This window comes from Brienomyrus brachyistius, chromosome 14 (genome assembly GCF_023856365.1).
Source record: "Brienomyrus brachyistius isolate T26 chromosome 14, BBRACH_0.4, whole genome shotgun sequence".
NCBI lineage: Eukaryota > Metazoa > Chordata > Actinopteri > Osteoglossiformes > Mormyridae > Brienomyrus > Brienomyrus brachyistius.
In genome coordinates, this window is record NC_064546.1 from 25,871,970 (window position 1) to 25,891,040 (window position 19,071).

The following is a 19,071-nucleotide window of genomic DNA, read 5'->3' on the forward strand; positions in this document are numbered from 1 at the left end:
TACTTTACAGCCAAATCTTGTCCTTGATTGTTTTTTACCTGGTGTCCCACCCTAGTGACCTGTGTGGTGACAGAGGCTGCTGATCTCGCTCTGCTCTGCAGCAGGAGACCACACACACACACACACACACACACACCCACCCACACCCTTACACTCCAGGGTTCTGAATCAATCTTGCGTTCCCCCTTCACGCCGGCCCCTGGTGTACCGCGGAGTCTCCAATGTATTATGAAATGCAGGATTTTTAATAATGAGCAGTGACCATTTGTCGACCGTTTATCAGCCCAGAGGGGTGTCATGGTATCACGTTAAAATATTTCTGCTCCTTTTTTCACGCTTTTGCATGAAAGAATATCGTTCGTACCGCACTTTCTGTGAATGTAACGCTCCTGTACCATGCAAAAAAGCGTGAAACTGCTTTCTGCGGAATGGCTGGCGGTGAAGCCGGCTTGGAGGAGCGGCCTAAATAGCACAGAGCCGCAGATAGTTCCTTTGTCCACGTCGGCGTTCTCTCCCGGCACGAGGCACGACGACTGCTTTGGGGGGGGGTGCACTTAAAAGGGCGCTGTCAATAGGCACAAGATCTGCGGCCCAGAGCAACCCGGCGTTTAGTCAGGAGGGGTCGCAGCGTCTTGCACGCTGCTTGTACATGACGGGCCAATGGAGGGACCAGCAACCTGTCACTGCAGAGCACTGGATGCCTGGAAGCACAATCTGCAGGGGATCAGGGTTATCTGGGCGTGGGCAGGAGGTGGGATGGGCAGGAGGGGATTGGTTTCATCACTGGAATATTAGGGGTCCAAGCACCAGTGGGGGCTGGATCCTTATTAATATCATAATTATTATTCTTTATGCCATCGAGCAGCTGAACTTGAGACGTCACATGATCTCGCCCTCCACGAGAGTTCCAGGTCACAGTAATGAAGTCAGAACCCCCCTCCCGCCCATAAGCGTGTAAGCGGTTGGCTTATCGGCATGCGTGGCGTCGCGCTGCCTCGCTAACGGGCCCCACACCCTCTGACACCCTGCATTTCTGAGACGCTGTTTCCTCTGCTCTCTGCACGTCTCTCCTTCACGCCATGCCCGTTCTGATGCCTGTTCTGGTGTCCGCTCCGCCCAATACCCCCCCCCCCCCAGGTTCCCTGCAGTGGCATGTATCATCCTGACAGTGAACTTCACAACCCACATCCACATCGTGACCCTAGGGAATGACCCCCCCCCCCGTTCCCACACACCTCTGCTGACCGTAACACGAACATGGCCGCTGCGGTCAGGAGATCGCTGCACGCTGACGTCGGAGCCTCGTCCATCTGTTCGCTTGTTTTAAGTGCTGCGCTAGCTGGCGGCCTTTCGTCAGGCCTGGGGGGTTGGGGGGGTGGTGGGAGGGTTGATGCAGCTTCTGTCCCCTTCTCCTTTTGCCGCCGTGCCCCCCGTGATCTTCAGCGATTGTGTGGCCTTGGCAGAGGCTCTGGGAGATCCGCCTGAATTATAGCTCAACCTATTAAAAATTCTTAGTCATTTTTTTCCCACGTGCCTTTTTGGCAGCCCCCCCCCCCCCCCCCCCCCCGACCTGAGCTGTGGCCCACATTGTGGGTGGCACGCTGCCCTGTTTTTTTTTTTTTTTTTTTTTTTTTTTAATTCATGACTGTGATGTTTAATTCATGAGTGCTCCAATTAATGGCTCTAGGGCGGGGCACCATGCCAGCGTGACCTCTGACCCCTGAACTACCCGAGCACAGTGAACGTGATCTCCACATCCGAGCCACTTCCTGTGTCCGCTTTAGGGGAATCCACGCGGCCTCTTTCTTTGTGGCATGCTCCAGCAAGATGGCTGCCCCAGTTATCCATGTCACCTCGTCTGGGAGAGGATGAGTCCGTTCCTTCCCCCGTGTCCCTACATCGTTGGACGGGCAGAGGACATGGATGTGGCTGGGGGTGGTGGTGGTGGGGGGGGGCTCCCGGTAGCAGTGGTGCCGGCATGAGCGGGCCAGGTAGCGCTTAAGTAATGCTGGGCTTGTAACTGCGCTGGGCCTGGCTCCCACGGGCTGGTCCTGGCTGAGTGAGGTTCAGTAACAGATTTTGGCAGAGGGGGTGGGGATGGGGGTGGGGGGTGAGTGCGATGATGATGATAATAATTATCCTGAATTCCAGAGCTGCGGCGTCAGCGGGAGCAGATCCTCGTCTGGATCTCCTCCAAGGTACCGAGGGGTGAAGCCGAAACATCTGTCTTCCCCCCCCCACCCACTCCTCCAGACCCTACATGACTGCCTAGTGAAGGCGGAACCAGCTGGAGCCCTGGCCAATTAGGCAAGGAACCAGCGGGTGATGGGCAGTTTGGGTGTCGAGGACTGGTTTAATATTCTGTATGTAAACATTAGGGTCATGTGATGCTTCGTACTCGTTTTAGGTCCCGCCTTTCTACTGTGGCACCACACACACAGACACACACGTAGACAGACAGACACGCACACACACCATCTCTATAGGTGGCCCTTAAAACCTGCTGATCTGTAGACTGCCAGGCACACCTGAGGCCAGCTCGGTTCCAGGCGATGGTGGGAGGGGGTGTTTGTCTTGGAGTTGACTGCTGGAAGATGAGCGCCCCCACTCCGCCGGTTTTCAGTCCTGGCATCCTCATGACTTTAATAGCCCACCCCCTCCAATGAAACGTTAAAGTTTGTGTCCCTGTGCTGCCCGTCTCCCGCGGTCACGTTTATTCTCCTTAATATTTCCCGGCGTTAAAGTGGAAAGTGCAGCCTGTCATGTGGCACCTGGGAACTGCTGTGCCCCTTGCCAGGATCTCCATCTTTTTTCAGGGGGTCTGTGGTGGGGGGGGGGGTATGATATGGAGGCGTATCTCTCAGGCTGATTAAATTGTGGGGGATTTACGTGGTGGGGGGGTAGGGGGGATGTCTGGGGTGAGAGAATGTTGCAGCAAATAGCCGTGATGGTGCGGTCATGTGGTCCGCTGAAGTGCGTGTTTGAGTTGTTCATGTATGGTTCTTGTTTGCCAAGCCGTGGTCCCAGCCCATGTGTCTTCTGGAACACTACCCCCCCCCCCCCCCAAATGGCCATCGCGGCACTTAGGGGGAGTTGGGGCCCCCCCAGGTGCCGCTTTTCCGCTGCGTGTGTTTTTTCACGCTCTCACCTGGACAGTGCGCCCGCTTGCTTGGTATTCTTTTTTAAAATCTTTTTTTTTTGTTTCTCCTTCCTGTTTCCATCAGGTGGCTTCCATGGACTTCATAGCGATGAAGCGCTCGCAGCTCTACGGGATGGGCGGCAACCCGTATTCGCAGCAGCAGCCACCGCAGCAGCAGCAGCAGCAGCAGCAGGCCGGGGCCTATCCCAGCCAGTCATACGGAACGCCTGGCCCACACCGCTACCCAATGGGAATGCAGGGGCGGGGCCAGGTGGGCATGGTTGGCATGCAGTACCCGCAGCAGCAGGTACGTATGCCCCCTTTGCGTTGGGCACCCCATCACGACGTGTCACCTTGGCGACAAGCTCGTCTGGCTCCTTTGCAGCAGGCAGCGTTCGGCCCTGTTGGACATCGTGAGGGTTTTACACGCCGGAGTGTTTTTGGATTCGCTGTGGCTTGTGCAAGTTGAAATTAATGACTTCGCTGAAGGAGTTGCTCCTCTCAGGATGCTCGAGCCCTTCCTTGAAGTGCTGTGCGTTTGATTTTTATTTTATTTTTTTAGAGCAGCCGGAATAAAGGTTTATATATCTGCCTCGGCGTCTGAAAGTGTCAGTTGAGCGCGTCGACGAGCCGTGTGCGGATCTCCACCGGAACTCGCACTTTCTGATGTTTCATGTTTCATTAGAGATGGGACTTGAGGTGCTTTCGGCAGTAAATATTTATCCGGTGGAATCGCCGCGCTCCGCGTGCCTCGCGGTTTGGAATCATGGCAAATCGGCAACGAGCCCCTCTTGGGTTTTTTGCCGCAGCATCACTGTTATGTCTATTGAAGCGGACGGACCACTTTTTTGTGAGGGGGGAGTCCTCTTCAGGTTCTGTCTGCTATTGGGTCAGCGCGAGGGAAGCACCTTTGGCCAGGCCCTTCTGCCACTTTGCCCACATTTGCCGCCACCACCGCTGGCCCAGTCGGGACTTGCCGCTGCACGGTACAGGAGCGTTAGATTCACAGAAAGTGTGGTACACTTCTCTATGTTTAGGCCAAGGGCTGTTGGTTTGAGCTTGGTGTGTCTCCCAAGAAACGCTGGTACGGCAAGGCCGCTGACATTAACGGGGGGGGTGCAGTTTGGTGGTGAGAGAGGACTGGCGGCAGCTAGCTATGTTGTTTGGAGCTGCGGCTGTGAGATTAAAACTGCCATTTCGGGTTCCAGCAAGTGCTGGCCAATGGGCTGTTTGTGTGCCGGATGTAGCTGAAATCGCTCTAGTGAAGTATCTGGCTGCGTGGTGAAGGAGGGAAACCTTGGCTGAAAAGATCCACTGTTTACCATCTGAACTGGTGCTGGTACGGTGAAATGCTTCTTTTCGCCCATCCGGTCTTCCTTTCCATGAGATACTCGGACAGGTGAGACCAAGCTTGGGGGTCACAACACAGGGTCAGCCAGCATGCAGCACCCCTGCAGTGGAGCGGTTTAAGAACCATGCTTATGGGCCCACATACATGTGACTATTCTGCCCAGGCTCGAACCAGCAACCTTCTGATCACAGCCATGGAGGCTTAGCCCACTGAGCCACAAAACCGCCCTCTGTATACTAGCAGCAGACAATACTCCGATAACACAAGCCGAATGCAGTCTGTCTATGCCCCGCCCTCTCCGTATGATTGGCGGCTCCTACTCTGCATTATGATGTCATAATGTACATTTTTTGATCCCTGCCTTTAATACGAGCTTCTCGTTTACATGGTTCCGCCTGGGTTTGCCTGCACAGGCCCGTGTGGGATCCTTCTGAGGACCAAGTCCTGAGATATTGGAGGAGATTTGAGAGAAATGACTGAAACCATCGGAAAACGGTCTCAGATTCTGTAGTCGCCAAACAGCTGCTGTAAAAAAAAAATTAACAAAATTAGTTGTTCTTCCCGTATGCGGCCAGGGGAGATAATTATAACCTTCGGAGTTATCTGCCGCTGACATTAAAGCGAAAGCACGCCGCCGTAATTGTGAACTAACTAAAAGTAATAGGTTCATAATAAGAACGATGGCATGTGTACTGTCGCTTTGACGTGCTTGGATATGATGCGCTACATAATGAGGCGGACAAATGAAAATGAGTCGATTTACTCTTCGCTCCCTTGGGGACGGGAAAAAGAGAAAGTAAGGGCCTTAAATGCTAATCCTGCACATTATCTTCCAGAAGATGTTTAGGAATGCGCAGAGTGGAAGTGTGACGTCATGGGTGTCCGCTGACCAACCCCGCCCCCCTCACCGGATCAACCAATCGGCATCATCTGCCACGTGTCTGTGATCGGGGCATATGAGCACGGGAGGGATGTGGGCCTGCGGTCCGGCTCCCCCAGACCTGCACACAGGAAATGACCTCGACCATTAGCCCTCATTTATTTCTGGGGAAGACGAGGAAATGGAAAATTCAGATTCCGTAGCATGGAATCCAGAGCTCGGTTCTGCCTCGGTTTTTAATTTAAAAAGGTCCTAGTTTCTAGTGAAGGGTCGGGAACCTCGCTTTAACAAGGGCATGTATGTGTGGTGGGGGTTTGTTTGCCGGGGGGGGCCAACTAGGCGGGATGTGACCTCCGGACGGGGTCGGCCTGTCTGTCGTTAAGTTACACCGCCTGCGGCGAATCCGTTTCTCCAGAAGGGGACCCCCTGCCAGCAGGTTCTCGGCTTCCATCACCTGGATAAATGTCCTTGCAGCACGTCTCTCTCTTGCGCGTCAGCTGACGAGAACAAATAGAATGAAAGAAGCGCAAGGACCAGATGACAGGATTTTGGTTTGTATCCCCCCCCCCCCCCCCGTGCCCCCCTCCGGCCCCAAAGTGTAACGAACTTGAAAGTAAAAGTCTGCCAATTCCACCGTAATTTCCCTGTGATGTCAAAGTTGGCAGACGGAGTGGGGGAGAATTTGAGGGAACCATTAGCGTGTGATGTGCGGAAGGGAGAGTGATTGCCTGTGAAATGAAAGGGGGGAGACGTGTCAACAAGGCGTGAGGAAGCCATTACCGGCCTGCTTGCCGTCCCCGGCGCTTACTTAAGTTAATAGAAAGTAGTCATTAAATGTGGGCAAGCGAAGCCATGGGACCTGGGTACCGCGCTGCTGGGATTCAGCCCCTTCCAGCTCTGACCAACTGGTTATATTGTTCGAGTTGGAGATTTTGGAGCACGTGGGCATTGAGGGCCTTGCTCAGGGGCCCTAGCAGTGAAATCAGGATTTGAACCAGCAACCTTCTGATGAGGCACAGTGTCCTTACCCCCCCCCCCCCCCCCCCCCCCAGAACAAAAGTTCTACTGAAATTTCTGGTTTCACATTTTTCATGCTGTAGCTCGCTTGTGCGCGGTGAAAAAGCAGGCAGGCGTGCGTCGATTCAGCAAAGGTTGGGCAAGTGTCAGCGTGTGCATATCCAGACCAGTTCTTCCTGTTCTATCGGGGAAAACTGGTCCAGTTGCGGAAGAGGAACCCGCCACCCACCTGGCAGCATGTCCCTTTTGTGAAATAAACCCAACACGGTGTTGTTCCGAGGGCTGGTTTGGGGGCATGAAGCCCCTCCCTGCAGTGTGTCGGCGCGTCTCGCATCACCTAAGATGAGCCCTGATAGGTTTTCCTGAAAAGGTAGTTTCAAGTTTAGTCGCAAACACAATCATACGCTGTGCTCCTGTGTGGCGAAATGCTCTCCCGCCTGCTACCTGGATTTTGCGGAAGGAAGCGTTGCAATGGAAAGGAAAATGAAATAGTATGAAAAGATAACTGAATAAAATAATAAAAACAGCAATCAAAATACAATGACTGCGATATAGACGATGGGGGAAGGTGTCTGAATAGCAGCAGCAGGGGTTCTCTGTGTGGATGCGGCGTTATAAAGATCATGTTTGGTTAAAATTAATCTTAATGCAACTGAAAAACGGAATTTCTATCGCTTAGTGTGTCTAGGTATGAAAAACATGTTGCAGCGGGGATGTTGGCCATGAATACTTCCCAAAACTAACTGGAAACCGTTCGGCGAGTCCCTGGAGCAGATGGAATTAAGGGCCTTGCTCAGGGCCCCAATGGTGACATCACACTGCCAAATACAGGATTCGAACTGGTGACCTCCTGATCACAGGCCAGTCCTGATGTCCCGGCTATGCTGAATTTGCCATCCGGATTTTACGGGTTGGGGTTGGGCTCTAACATTGTCGTGCTATCTGGCCGTTAGCATTTTCTGGCCTGTACAGTCCGGTCCCATGCCAGTATTCTTGAAGGAAGTGGGCCATACGCTTTTAATTTCCTCACCGTCCCTTTAAAGCGGGTGTGTATCAGAGTCCGGGCTGCAGATTGATTTTTATATATTTTTGCGGTTTCGGAGCTCGCCGTCATTTCCCATGCAGCCAGACCTACAGTGGGTGAATAAGCGCGCGTGAACCGGAAATTTCTGCACGTGGACGAGGGGAGCGGGACGAAAAGAGCGGCATGGAAAATGGAAAACCTTTTTGCGAGCGATTAGCGATGGACGATTCTCAGAAGGTGATTTCCAGTCAGTAAATTACCGGCTGATTTGGCACGCCAATCTCGGCTGAGCCGCTTTGTCTTGCATCAGTAATGTGCCTCTGACTTTCCTCCCAGGCCTTTTGATGAATCCAGCTCTCTCCAGCGTAATGAGAGGCTCAGCAAGCTAATCCCCGCGGTAAGGGCATGGCTGCTGTCACTGGAGCCAGGGTGCCCTCAATGCCCCTGCAACCCCCACCGCCCTACGCACACACACACACACCGAAAACATGACCCCACGACACAGAACATCTTCATGAAATGCCCAGCCACTAACGCCGCCCTCGTGGCAGGAGGTTCTCACATCACCTTTGTACAATTCTGTGAACGGGATGTGGTTAAGGTCAGAGCCAGAGCTCACAGGAGTCTTCTGGTTGTGGATGTCTTGCCGTTTCCAATGTGGCAGATGAGCACAGGTCACCACATCACGTTCTCCGCTAATGCACTTGGAAAGGGCTGCGGTATCCGTTTGTACGTGTCTGGCATGTTTTCTTTGATTGCTTACCTGTTACATGAGTTTCTGCTGCAGCGGAACTCATCCGTTCCTGTAAAATCCTGCATTATACAGAATCGTACAATGAAAAGGACGAGGCTTGTGGAAATCTTTTCAAAAGAAATCACAGTATTTCTTCAGCACTGCGAAAACCATCCGAGACTCCAGGTAACTGAAGTTGATCGTAAGATCTCAAAATGAAAAAATACTACAGTAACACCCAGTGAGAGCGACTCGACAGGTCTATAGACTCCTGGCGGCCGTATTGACTCTTGGCCGATTTCTATCGGAATCTGACCCGCATCGTGGGTTCGGAATCGACGCAGCTGTACTGCAGACGCTTAGACAGGATTTCCAATTCCTGATGTTCTTCATTACACCCTTGGATATTAGCACTTCCAAAACAAAGCACATGGCCTAAATGACCTAATTGTGTATCAAGTGTCGAGGGTGAAATCCCATATAAGCAGTCATGACGTTTGTGCTATAAAGACAAATGTCCTCTTTCTGCGTTTTGAAACGTGTGATGCCATACCAGCCCAGTATATCATTAGAACTGAAACTGTTGAAATAACCAGGATTTTTGGGTTTGATTAGAAATGGTGGTGGTACCAGTTGGAGATCTTCTCAAAGACCAAAGTCCTGCTTTTGATTTCAGCCACCCCAGCTTAGCTTGTCCGCTTCCTTCGGAACCTCGTGACAAACCGTTGTGGTCATCACCCCCCCAGGTCAGGGCTGCTCGCCTTGTGGGGGGGCCGGCCTATTCTGCTGGCCCACATTCAGTCACAAGGAGGTGCTGTCTGCCATTTCCTGTGCCTGCGTTTCATCGAAGCCCCACAACTTGGCATAGATGCTTCCTGCTTCCTGTTGCTTAAAAAACTGCTCACTAAAGGCTGCAGGCTTTGGGCTGCATCAGACGAAGTGTTTTCAGTGACGAGGGTTTGTGTGACGTTTTTATGCAGCTTATTATCAAGTATCCATCAGGGACACCCTTGTCCTCTAATGAGTAATTTTACCCGGCTAGCCAAATGTGTCGGTAAGTGTGTGGTGTGTGATAAATATGGCAAGGTAAGCAGCGTACCTTATTGGTCGGAATCTCCAGTTCCTGGTCGGTCATTTGTTAGGCTGTCAGGAAGACCCTCCTACTTGACATGTGACTCGCCCATGCTAATTGGAGTAGAGGCCTGTGAGTGAAAGGGTAGCCAAATGCGACCGTATGCATTCCTGTCACGTCTGCTTGTGTTGTTTAATGACCCGGCTCCGCTTCGGTTGGTCGATTCCATATGTCACTCAAATGGAGGCTGGTTCTCTTGGCATGCATTAGATAGGAGGCCAAGCATGGTGCATAGAAATGATGGAAATTCCACTTTTTGTTCAGTGGTCCAGTTGAATTATGAAATCCACCCCCCCCATCATCAATATTGCTGTTTTGATTTTTGTATTTTTCTCCTCCAGTCGGATGCTGACTTGATACTGTCCATCAGTCAAACATGGCTGTTACATTTGTGTTGCTTGTCATCTCTTTGCTATGAAGCATGTCGTGGGCATTTTCTTGGAGAGCGCCGCCCTTGTGGCCGGAACCTGGCGCCATACGAGGGGCCGGGTCATGGGGTTCACCACAGCTGTCAGCATGGACTTGTCCTTGGGGGGTCATCTGTGGGGCAAACCCAAGTAAATAAAAACCAGCTCGCCAATCCTGGTGCTCTGGGCCCGACCTGGGATACAGTCCAGCTTCCTATTTCCTCGTCCAGCTTTCATAGTGACGGAGATGACCCTCTGAGTCAGCGTGGTGTCACTTTTTCAGGAAGGCCCGCCGCCCCCCCTTCAGAAATACACTCGAGTGCTGAAGCAGTGTGGCAGTGCCAATACGCAGCGTGTGCTTGTCACTCTCGCCCATGAGTGGAGAGAGCCGGTGAGAGTGCTTTGATTCAGCTTGTTTTAGATGTGAGGGCAGCTCGGTAAGCAGTCTTCACTGGCCAGAGTTTTTGGGAGGGGTGACGGTGGCCTTAACCGGCTTGAAGGCAGATTCCTTTTTATGTGTTCACTGGGACATGGAAAATATCTCTAGCTGTTGTGGGGGGGTGGTTGTGCGGAAATACTTGTGAGAGGAATAAATAAAACTGAGGCAGGATAAACTTGTGTGCCCCTGCGACCGAGCGCAGTTAGCCCTCTGCTTGCTGGGATGCCTGCTTCACTGCATGTGTCTCATTACCTCTGGGCAGTGTTTCAGTCCCCCGCGTCCTGAAGGTCTCGCCCAGCCAGCGCCCGTCCTGCTGCCTTTATGACTGTTTCTTCACATCACATTTCTCAGAACTTAAGCAGGTTCCTGTCATTTGTGGCTCAGCGGATTAGGAGGCCGTGCCTGTGATTGGAGGATCCGAGGTTCAAATCCCAGCATCAGCAGAACGATTTCACCATTCAGGCCACTGAGCAAGACCCTTAACCCTCAATCACTCCAGGGTTGGGCTGGCCCTGCTCAAATGAATGTCACTTTGGATAAAAATGTTTATGAAAATAAATGTCGAAATGATTGTCCGTTAAAACTGTCTCCCTGTCATGGTTTTGCCAGATCGTCTACTGGTTCTGCCATGTCCTACGTGCAAGGCTATCAGTGTCCATTTGACTGCCGATGTGGCGTCGGCATTAAGCGCCAGTAGCCGAAAGCCCGTGAAGGTCATTGTCTGGGCATATCGTTGTCTTAGACGTAATAGCTCCTTCCTGAACTTTGTCAGAAACTTTTTGTGCTCTGGTTTTCATCAGCTTTATTCACATCTGTCTTTAGGTCTGTAGGGGCCGCAGTAGGACAGTGGTTATCTATGTGTTTTCTTCAAATAAAAAACCCATAAGCTGTGGCTGAGATTTGAGTGGGAGGGGTTTCTGTTCAGCTCTGACGTTGGCTCTTTCAGCAGATGCCCACCCAGTACGGACAGACAGGCATGGGTGGATACTGCCAACAGGGACAGCCCTCGTACTTCGGCCAGCCCCAGCAGCCCCCCCTACGGGCACCCCCGTGCCCCACCCCAGCAGGTAAGTCCAGCCCCCACCTCTCTGTCTCTCTTCCCGCCCCTGAGGGGCTTTGACGGGATACCTGTCTGGTACACTGGCGCTGAAGGAGAGCGACGCTCCCGCCCGCTCGAACCTGAAGCGCCCCGACCGAGCCATCTGCGCATAAATATTCATCTGATGCTAAACGTGTTGTGTGCTGGCTGCCGGTCGCACCGTTGGTGCTGAGCACAGAGCTGAGGCTCTCTCCGGGGCCTCCTGAGCCAGCCACTTTGCGACAATCTCTGCCGTTCTCTCAGGGTTGCGGTTGCAGTCTGGACAGTCAAGTCATGCTCCATAGTTGTCCTTGGACCAACGGAGTCGGTGAAGTGTCCGGGCCAAGGTTGGGTCTGTTTCCCTGGTGATGGCAGCAGAGAGTGGGCCCTGGCCTGTTCCTCTGATCTGTCACCGGGCTGGACATTTGAAGGGGAGGGGTCGGGGAGTCAGGAACCTCCTTTTAAAGACCCTGCTTAATCGCCCTCATTACAGCAACCCCATTACCCTGGACAGGGATTATGCAAATGGTCCTGTTTTATGGCTGGTCTTATTGTTTTACATGTCCTTGAGAGCACAGAGTGTGGGTAAACAAGCAGGCAAGCAAACAAACATCCTTCTGAAGCCATGTTCAGCCACTTCATTTATGCATTTTTTTTTGCTATGGTTGTTTAACACAGCATGTGTTTTCTGTCGCTTGGGGAGCGAGCGGGATCTGATTATTTCCAGTGACCTTTGCTGGCAGAGCCGGCGGCCTGGGTGAGTTTGTCCGGCCCGCCCTGAGGGGCTCTGGCAGGCTGGGCACTGTCCCAGGAAGTTCAAAGGTCACGACTGGACTCAAAGGCTTCTGGGAAATTGAGTTCCCCAAGCAGCTATGGCCGGGCCAGAATGCCCTCTTACTCTCCTCACCCCTCAAAGACCAAATGGCTCAGTAAAATCATAGTATTAAGTTACTTAGCCCTTTGAAGGGGAACACAAAATTATTTGTGTTTGGGGAATTTCCAAGGTGGAGGTGTGCAAAAATGCTAGGTGTTTCATTGAAAATCAATTCCTCCATCATGCCAGCCTGCTGAGTGTGTGGTTTCCATGTAAGACTCGGCTGCTGTTCCCCAGTCAGGTCTGAGAAGAGCCTTTAAACTGCAGCCTATGTGAGGAACCTGCCACGCACGTTTGTGGTGGAATGCCTCTCCTGGCCCCCAGATGGGGAAAATCCTTGCACTTTATGACCCTCCTTATGGTGGGATGGTGCACCAACACCGGAATTTTTTTACTTGTTCTGTGGGAGGGATACATTCCGATTAGTCCACGCTCAGTGCACGAGTATTATGGAATTGGAGCCTGAAATTTCCCACAATTCTGTGCAGGGAGACCGCACCAACAACCAGGACGTAAATACGCTGATCGTCAAATCCTAGGACCCAGTGATCGCACCTTTGGGCCCCTGAGCACGCTCTAACCCCGAAATAGCTGCTGAGGAATTAGAGGAATTATTCACTGGATAAATAAAGAAAAATTGTAAACTTGAACTTCAGAGAGCGGTTTTGGGGGGAGTGCTCCAGGTATCTGTACGCATTTTTGAATTTGCACGGTTTCACTTTTCGGGCTGTTAGGGTACACTTCGTTTGGTGGGGCCCCATGAAACGAATGATGGCGTAATCACCGATCTGGGCGAAGCCTAAAATCACAAGTAGATGATCAACATGCAAAACATCCTAATTGTGGCTATGAGCTGGTTACAGCTAAAACTGGTCACAGTCAGTGGTAATCGACGGTTTGGGAACATTTTTTGATTTTCCTATAAATTATAGCAACACTGAAGAGAGGGTGGTTAATAAGACCAAATCAGTGTGTGGACTCTTACACCGGAGCAAGATTGAACTCCCCTGTTGCATGCAAGAAGCTTTTGCCAGGAAGTTTAGACCGGGCTGAAAAATAACTATAGACTGTAGGGGGTATTTATCCCTGTAGATTTGCACCCGTACTTGGTAGTAGTGAATACGCAGTTTAGTTCATTATGGTTATGATGTTGTAGTTTTTGTTTTGACATTTTTTTTTTTAGTTGCGCAAATAATCATTACTTAGATTTTGTTGTGACATGTCGACGGAAGCATTGCCTTTATTTTACAGTTGTCCTTAACTGCATTTGCGTTTAGCAGTTTTAATAGTAACTTCAAAGCAAATTGTTTTCCCTGCTGTATTGAAATCCAAAACCGTGAATCCAAATCCAAGGTGTGTACCGAACTGTGAATTTAGTGTAACGCCCCCCCCCCCCCCCCCCCCCCCCCGACCTTCTCTTCAGACGGTCCCTGGCATTCAAATCACACGAGGTTAATTAAAATGGCGTGGCATTCCGTGGGGCCCATCCTGGCAGCAATGACCTCCCCGTGTGGCAGCTTTTAATCTGGGGGGGGGCAAGTGAGGCCCCCCCCCCCCCCCAAAATGGTGGGTGGGAGAGGCAGGGCTGTTCAGAGTTACAGTGTCATTAATTGGTCAGCGTTTGAATATTAGTGAAGAGCTCTGTTAATTAACTGGATAATAAAAGTAGCCCAACGTGCTGGAGCAGGGTGGAGGGGGGTGGCATGTTGGGGGGGTGGGGGGGTGGGTAAGCGAGAGCCGTCCGTGTGAAAGGTTCCAGCGTGGGTAATTTGCAGTACTGGCTTTTAATTGCCGTGACCTTCTTAATAGCAAAGTTTATCGGCATTCTCGCGATGTCTGCCTGCATCCGGCACCAGTCCAGGGACCACGCAGATGGAGGGAGCCCTGCGCTTTCCTGGGCTGCTCTCAGGAGTGTTTAGGGAGAACGGCACCGTTCAGAATGTTCCGGAAGGGGCTTTGAGCGCTGCGTATTAGTCCTGCTTTTATGAAAGGCGGCTGCTTTGTGTGTTCATTTTCCTCCACTGTGCATATGGTTGTTTTCTTTGTGGAGATCCTCCGCTCGCAGGTACAGACGCCAAGGCCTGCGCTCGGCGGCTCCGTGTCCTTGACGTCCGCGGCGGAGCAGCAGAGCCGATTGGCCACGGGGGATTCGCAGCGGCGCGGGCGTGTCTGATCAGCGCTCGCGGTGACGCCGCGTGTCTGTGCTGTCAGAGGGAGCCGCAGCTGGCTCCGCGTCGCCTCCCGCAGGCTGGAGGGCGCCTGTCTCCTCGCTCACTGACGCGGCTCCGCCGTGAATATGTATGTGTGCATCTCCAGCTCCTGTCCTTGTTATCTGTCATCTTCTGCGGAGATGTACATAGGCTTCGGTGTGTGGGTGGGGGGGTGTTTTTGCATTGAGAGAGGGGCACAGATTCGGGTGGGGGGGGGGGGGGGGGTGTTAGCAGAGGAGGCAGGAACAGAGTGACTCGCATGTTGTGCTTTTTTTTAAATGCAGAATTTTCGTCTCAGCCTTCATGATCCAAAAATACCTGCCGTTGTGGCACGCTGAGCAGCGCCAGCCCCCATCACATCCCGATTCCGTCTGTTTGACTTCCTCTCCTCTTTCCTGAGTGCCCTTGCCCTCCCCTCCCTCCTCCCACCAAATATGCCCCCACCCGCCGGGCCACGAGAGAGCTGCCCAGATAAATCCGAACACCCCTTGTCCCCCCCCCCCGCCCCCCCCCCAGGGCTGCTGGGATGTGTGGGGCCGTGGTGCCTTTTTAAAGATACGCAATTAAGCTTAATTTTTAATGAATATTAATGGAATTAGTGGCAGATTTGGCGGAGATCCGCGTTTAAAGGTGAGAGAGCGTACTAATTTGTTTGGTAGTCACGGAAGGGCCCTCTTGCAGGTCTGCGTGGGGCGGGGGGTGTGGGGGGGGATTGGCATCACTGCAGAAAGGATGTGGGGAGTTCAAGGTCCATCTGAAGCCTTTGCTGCTGTCTAAGCTCCGCCCCCCCCCCCCCCCCAGCCCTGCCACATCACTCGCAATTACTATTCCTGCTCAGTATGACCAAATATTCTGTGGTGCCGTGTGCCGGTTGGATGTGATTTAATTCTGTCACATCCCTCACATCCCCTGTGTGCTTTAAACTATTTCCTTCAGCACCTGTTCCATTACGGTGCGCGGAAGGCTCTCAGACGTGCGCCGGGGGTGTGTAGGAGGGGCGGTGTGCGTGCGCGCGTGATTCAGGATTGAGCCAGCCTGACACTTCCCCACCCCGCCGAAAACCGAGCGAGGGGAGCGCGCAGACGAGCGCAAGCCGTTGTTTCGTTAATAAAAACGTGATTAAAAGCTTTGTTCCCTGATCTCCCTCCTTTTCTGGCCGCTGCGCTTTTCCGTAGCCGTGGACAGGAATCGCTTCCCTCGCAGCGCCAGCCAAACCTACTGCCGTCACCATCAACAGGTCGGGCGGCGCGGCCCTCGGTGTGACCCCTCTGGTGCGGTGCTTTGCCGACAAGGGACCGAGTCAATATTTATTAGGAAAAAGGTGCCGTAAAAGGTGTTTGCTTGTTTGTGTACACAGTTTAATAGAGAAGGAAGTGCTTATATGTTTGTTTTTTCAGAATTTGTTTAATCTCCCAGTAAATATTTGTGTGTGTGTGTGTGTGTGTGTGTGTGTGTGTGTGTGTGTGTGTTAATGGGTATGAGAGATTGGTGTCTGCCCCCTGTAAACTGAGGCCCCCTCTATCTGCCAGTGAGTACGCCGGAGGTCGTACAGCCGATTGGATATACTCAGATAAATCCGTTCGTCATCGCTTCACCACAGCAGTTTACAGTTTTGATAAATAACAGTGATGATGTGTTAAAAATAAATCAAAGGGGGCAGGCAGGTGGGTGGCTGGGGGTGGGGGATGGTTGGGGGTGCCTTTTGGCTCCGTCCCGCCTGCCGCCTTGTGCGAGTGGCTTATTTTATGGGGTTTATCTGATGCGGCCAATTTCTGTGTCCCTTTGCTGGCTGCATCTGCACACTGTCCTTTAACCCCTGGTGTGTGTGTGTGTGTGTGTGTGTGTGTGTGTGTGTGTGTGTGTGTGAGTGTGAAATGCAAACTGCTAACCTTTGCTGTCACAAATGAGCCCTTAAGACTGGATCGGTTCTTCTTGTCTTATCGTTAGTATTAATCCCTATGTGCTCATGATAAACAATGTGAACGTATTTGTCTCCTCCTTGCTTTTACTCTAATTGATACTGAATGCATTCAGTGGGCGGGGGGGGGGGGGGGGGGGGGATCTGCAGGTGTATAAAAATGTGTAATTAATTTTGGCCTGAAATTCCAGGTCTAAGACCCGTTGTTACTAGGGCGCGTCGTCAGTGTGTTGTGGTTATGATCAGAGTATCTCTGCTTCCCCCCCTTTTGCTTGGTGGCGGTTGTGTCCCGCGGCTGCAGAAAGTGCGGAATTCGCCTCTGCTGTCCGCTGACGTTTAGCGAGCGAGAAAAGGAGCGATCTACAGTCGGGCGTTATGAGCGAGCTTTTAGTAAAGGCCTTTGTGTCTGTAGGACGTAGCAGTAAGCTGTTCCGTTTCAGTATAATTAAGGACGAACGATTTGCCGTTATTCTGCTGTGGGGGGGGCGACGTGGAGCAGCGGATGGCAGTGGGACACGACCGTCTTTCCGAGCAACTCGAGATTCCTGCATGGGGGGAAACGCTTTTATTCCGCTTTTAACCGGCCGACTTTAAATGCCATTCGGGGGGATGGGGGTGGTGAAGCCAATTCAGAGCCGTGTGAAATCATTTCACGTGCCGCTGAATAGCGGCTTAATGTCAGTGTTTTTGTTTTTTTGTTTTTGTTGGAAAACAGCCCCCCCCCCACCTTGTCATTATTAATATTCTGAAACAGAACTTGCTGTTTTGTTTATTATGTGTGTCCATGTACAGCGGGTGAGGGGGGGGGGTGTTTTGTCATTTTTTATGTCTGGAATGTCATTTTTAAGCACATAATCCCAAACAATATCTCTGACACCAATTTTTGCTCTAAGTTTTGTTAGGGTGGGATTTGGAAATGTTTGTGTGAGTGGGGCTGGTGCGTGAGTGGGGCTGGTGAGTTGGTGAGTTGGTGGGGCTGGTGCGTGAGTGGGCTGGTGCGTGAGTGGGGCTGGTGCGTGAGTGGGGCTGGTGCGTGAGTGGGGCTGGTGCGTGAGTGGGGCTGGTGCGTTGGTGAGTGAGTGGGGCTGGTGAGTTGGTGCGTGGGGGGGTTGGTGAGTGGGTGGGGCTGGTGCGTGGGTGGGGCTGGTGAGTGGGTGAGTGAGTGGGGTTGGTTAGTTTGGGTACAGGGTTCAGAGCATAGATTAAATATGGGAACAGTTTTGACAGGTCAGACGAGTAGCCCACACACGCATGCACACACACAGTGGCCCTGCTGGACGTGAGGAGTGACACAGCAGACAGGCTGGGGTTAGGGCTCAGCCTGTCTGTTAGCAGAGCGCTGCCTGGTGTGTGTGATTCCCTGCGGGTTCAGGCCACGTGTCTGACACTCACCCACAGCACTGAGTGCTTTCAAAGCCCCCAGTCTCAGGCTGAATTGAAATAAGTGGCTCTGTGTGCTGGGCCGTCCAGACAATCGTTTTGTAATTGCCGTCTGTTGGCTTCTACTCTGTGGTTAATATGTGTTGTTTTTGTACCAAGTGAAGATTTAAAGTGCTGGTTTCTAGTAACACAAACATCAGGGTGTATCTTCTCCTTTTCCTTAAAGCACGGCAGCTCTGCTAGCCGTGGAACTTCTGCCGAGTCTCTGCTTCTTCCACATCTGACATCAATTCAGTGCCTGGAGTCGCTGGCAGCGGCCGAGGTTCATTTCTGTGCAGTTCAAAGATTCACAGAATGACGTGTCCATTGACTTGCAGCGCTCATGGAGTAAGGTCTGAAAAAAACTGGCTGGGGGGGTGCCGGGGGGGGGGGGGGGGGGACTCTGCAGAACACATGCCGATCTGGGGCTGGGGCTGGTCTGTGTATCGAATTAGGTCCTGCAGATCAGAAAAAATGTCTCTTTCGGGGTTTTCTTATGTGTTAAATTGCGTTGATCAGGCACCCTGAGTGCTGTGCTTGAAAAGAAATCCTTCACCATAAATCTCAAGATGGCCTCAATCATGAATTCCTGAAGGTATTAAAAAAAATTGTCTGAAGGAAGATTGGTTTTGAAAGAAAACCCTAATTTACTGTACAGTGAAAGGTCAGGGAGGATAATGTATCCTTTTCTCCCGTCTGCTGTAATGGGGGGATGTTCCGGCTTTTCCTTCTGTTGGGTTCTGACCCGGATCTCCTCTTTCCAGGAGGGGCAGCAGGAAGGCTATGGGAACCGGACCCAGCCCCCCATGACCCCCGCGAAGCCGAACCACGAGGAGATGGGTGTGATCCAGCAGGAGAGACCCTCCAGCCTTCCTGTGAGTACAAGCCACTGATGCAGCCAGTGCGTGTGGCCTTGCTGATCACCGCCCTCAGATTAGTCCCACCCTCAGCTTAGCCCTGCCCCCTGATTGGTCTCACCCTCAGCTTAGCCCTGCCTCCTGATTGGTTCCCTCAGCTTAGCCCTGCCCACTGATTGACCCCACCCCCTTGCTCGGCCCCGCCCATGTCCTGTCTCTCACATACACACACACAACTCCTTTACTCTGCAAAGTGAGTGGCACTCGATCCCTAACATAGTTCCAATGTTCCTGATTTGGGTTGTTCTCTTGTTGGTTCTGCGACCCAGCATGTCTCCATGTTGCTGTGTGTGGTGGAGCGGCGGGAAGGCGGGGCGGATGGGAGGTTGGAGACAGCATGTGAGATTTGTGTTTCCAGGCAGTGGGGCGGGGCGGGGCAGGGAGATGAGGGTTCGAGGCTGTAGTATCCGTGCTTCAGGGATGCTTACTCTGAATCGCTCTGTGCTGCAGTCACGCGGCCCCGCCCTCAGTCACGCGGCCCCGCCCTCAGTCCACGCGGCCCCGCCCTCAGTCACGCGGCCCCGCCCTCAGTC

The 19,071-nt window shown here is 52.4% G+C and overlaps 1 protein-coding gene across 2 annotated transcripts in view; it reads left to right on the forward strand.

The window, feature by feature from the left end:
• The window catches only part of LOC125707869 (AT-rich interactive domain-containing protein 1B-like), a 33,455-nt gene extending 14,650 nt beyond the window's left edge, over positions 1-18,805 (forward strand). Inside the window, exons 2-4 of one of the 2 annotated variants that reach the window (XM_048975250.1) lie at positions 3,225-3,446; positions 11,069-11,189; positions 18,386-18,805. In XM_048975250.1, coding sequence (XP_048831207.1) covers positions 3,225-3,446; positions 11,069-11,189; positions 18,386-18,576 — 534 coding nt within the window. In that variant the 3' untranslated portion in view covers positions 18,577-18,805. The remainder of the gene's footprint in view (positions 1-3,224; positions 3,447-11,068; positions 11,190-18,385) is intronic. The other variant, XM_048975251.1, reaches the window with a different exon arrangement.
• Positions 18,806-19,071: the final 266 nt, after the last annotated feature.